General features: G+C 69.6%; 1 protein-coding gene across 1 annotated transcript in view; it reads right to left on the reverse strand.

Moving 5' to 3' along the window:
* The window catches only part of GADD45B (growth arrest and DNA damage inducible beta), a 1,897-nt gene extending 1,439 nt beyond the window's left edge, over positions 1-458 (reverse strand). Inside the window, exons 1-2 of the mRNA XM_085311501.1 lie at positions 250-458; positions 62-163 (exon numbers count right to left, since the gene is read on the reverse strand). Of these exons, the coding sequence (XP_085167627.1) occupies positions 62-163; positions 250-287 (140 nt within the window). The 5' untranslated portion in view covers positions 288-458. The remainder of the gene's footprint in view (positions 1-61; positions 164-249) is intronic.
* Positions 459-2,844: the final 2,386 nt, after the last annotated feature.

Consider the following 2,844-nt stretch of genomic DNA (forward strand, 5'->3'; position numbering starts at 1 on the left):
CCCCTGCACCCGGACCCCCTCCCCCCAGTGCACCCTCCCGCTGCACCCCCCAGACACTCACACGTTCATGAGCTTGGCGGACTCGTAGACGCCCACGGTGAGCCGGTCCTGCCGCTGCGCCGCCACGAGCACCCGCTCCAGCGCCTCGCTCACCGCCTGCATCCTGCGGGGACAAGAGAGGCCCGTGAGCGGCGGCGGGCGGCAGCGCCGGGCCGGGCCCCCCCGGCGCCCCCCGGGCTCCGCACTTACTTGCTGCTATCGGAAGGCACCAGCTCCTCCAGGGTCATGGTGCAATTGTAATCCACAGGGCGGGCGCCCAGAGGCCGAGCCCGGAGAAGGATCCGAAACAAGGGAAAAAATGAAAAATGAATCAAGCCCAGGTGCAATAATCCAGTGGCGCGGGGGGTCCCGGTGCCGGTCCCGGTGCCGCTCGCTCCGCTCCGCTCCGCTCCCCGCTGCAGCGCGCTGCTCTGAGCGCGGCTCCGCGCGGCGTCGCCTTTTATAGCCTCCCGCAGCGGGGCGTGGCCTCGTGCGGCGCCCCCTCCCCGCCCATTGGCTGGCCCTCCACAAAGCGAAAGGCGGCCGGCACGGGGATTGGCTGCCGCTCGCAGGCCCCACGTGGGGCGGGGTGCTCCGGTGGGGGCGGGAGGGGGGTTCCACTACGCGGGGGGAGCGGGGCCGGGCTGCCGCCGCCTGCGCCCGGGAGCGGCTATTTTTGGAGCGCCCGGAGCTGGGTGCACGCGGAAACCCCCGCCCAGAAACTCCCCCCCCCCGGGCTGTGCCGAAAACAACGGCGGGACGGGGACGGAGGGGGGTCAGTCTGTGAATTTGGGGTTGCAGTTGGGGGGGCGGGTCGGTCCATGCACCAGGGTCTGCGATGGGGAGTCGATTCGGGCATTGGGGTTTGCAACTCTGCGGAGGGTCGGTCCGTGCAGTGGAGTATCGAGCCTGGCACTGGGGTTTGCGGGGGGCGGGGCGGTCCATATATTGGGGTTTGTAATGGGGGGGGGTCGGTCCGTGCAATGCCGCATCGGTCTGTGCATTGGGGTTTGCAGCGCGTGTGGGGTAGGTCCATGCACCGGGGGATCCATCCGTGCAGTGGGGTGCGGAGGGTGCGGGGTGCCGGTCCGAGCACCGGCGCTGCGACCGGCGGCGGCGGCTGGCGGCTGCCACCTGCCGGGGACGCGCGGCCGCCGCAGGCGCCGTTCCCCGCCCCGGCGGCGCTGCGGGCCAGGCCCTGCACACGCGTGGGGCTGTGCGCGCGCTGCCGCCTCCATGCATACGTGGGCCTCGCACCCACGGGCCCCTGTAYGCTCCTGTCCCCTCGCACGCACAGCCTGTGCTTGCTCGCCCTTGCACGCCCAGTTTTGCATGTTCAGTTTTGCACACCAGCYCTTCTCCCCAGCTGCGTGCCGGCTTGCCCACATGTGCTGCCTGCCTGTGCTGATGCAATGTGGGTGTGCATGCGTGTTCTTGCTCACGCCAGCATGCTGGTGACCACCTTGTGCATGTGTGCTGCCTCGCAGGCCTGTGCTGCTCCTCCGAGCTGCACGCTCGCACGCACACGCTCACACATCGAGCACAGCTCCATGCGGGCAGGCCAGCTCTGGCACGCGCCTGGGCGCTCCGGTTTCATGCTCTGGTTTCGTGCTCCAGGTTGTTTCCCTGCCTGAGTTTCCTGGTCCTGCTCCCCGTGGCSGGGCTGGCTCCGTGCACACCTGGGCTGGAGCAGGCTCGCTGCCAGTCCAGCACCGCAGCCGCACGTTGCCCTGCTGCAGCTGGGCAGGATCTGTGCTGCCAAGGCCCCACCGCCGGCATCACAGGAGCCAGCAGGACCTGKGGAGGATGCACGTCCCCACCAAGGCTGGGAGGTTCGGGAGACGAGGATGCCCCTGTGGCTCAGCCCCCGGTTGTGCCTCGGTTTCCCCCGGCAGCTGGTGCGGGGGCGGCAGGTGTCTGCGTGCTGCCGCGGCTGCCCGGGCACCGGTGATGCAGCCCCGTGCATGGCAGCAGCGCGGGCGGCCACGTGAAGRACACACGAGCAGGGGACTTTGCCCGCCGCAGCCGGGCTGTGCCGGCTCCATTCCCCGCTGACCGGAGGGTCTCGGCTGCCGGTGCTCCGAGGCCACCCACGCCTCCCAGGTTTGGCGGTTTCCAGCTGTAGCTGCACGAAGGGTGCCCGTGCCAGAGGGGTGCAGCTGGGTGCTCTTGCCAGGTGCCAGGTTACTGCACCTGTTAATTGCTGCCAGGTAAATATTTATGGCTGGCTGGCAGCGACGGGGAACCCTCGTCACCGGCTTGTTAAAGGAGATGAATTTGGGGTTGCATTTCAGTCAGGCCTTGGGAGATGCCCTGGGGTTGTGCCCCCAAATCTCTCAGATCCAGTGTTCTGGGGCCCTGCTTCTCCCGCACTGGCGGTTGCTGGGCTCTGCGTTGCCCCCGTGAGGGTGGCTGCAGGCCGGGCTCCGTCCAGCCGCACGCCCTGGCCAGGGTTCCTACTGCCTGCGCCAGAGCAGATGTCCTGCAGGGCGGCTGCTGCTCACCAGTGTCCCGTACAGAGCCGTGCATGGGCAGGTCCCTTTTCCCCCGATTCCCTAGTGGATGTGCAAAGTTTCCACAGGATCTCGCAGCTCTTTGTGCGGGGCCCTTGCGGAGGCAGCTCGGCCCCAGGCGCGGCTGCGAGCGCAGGGCCGGGGCCCGCCTCCGCTGAGCCCCGACACAGCTCGGTACACCGATGGCTGCGGCCCTCCGCGCTCCTCCCAGCGTGTCGCGCACCCCCTGCCACCGGAGGGCGCGGCGGCGGAGCCGCAGCGGCGCTCTGCCCGCCCGACTCGCTGGTGGCTC

The sequence above is a fragment of the Rhea americana genome, unplaced genomic scaffold, assembly GCF_003343005.1.
Source record: "Rhea americana isolate MKP2758 unplaced genomic scaffold, rheAme1 scaffold_341, whole genome shotgun sequence".
Classification (NCBI taxonomy): Eukaryota; Metazoa; Chordata; class Aves; order Rheiformes; family Rheidae; genus Rhea; species Rhea americana.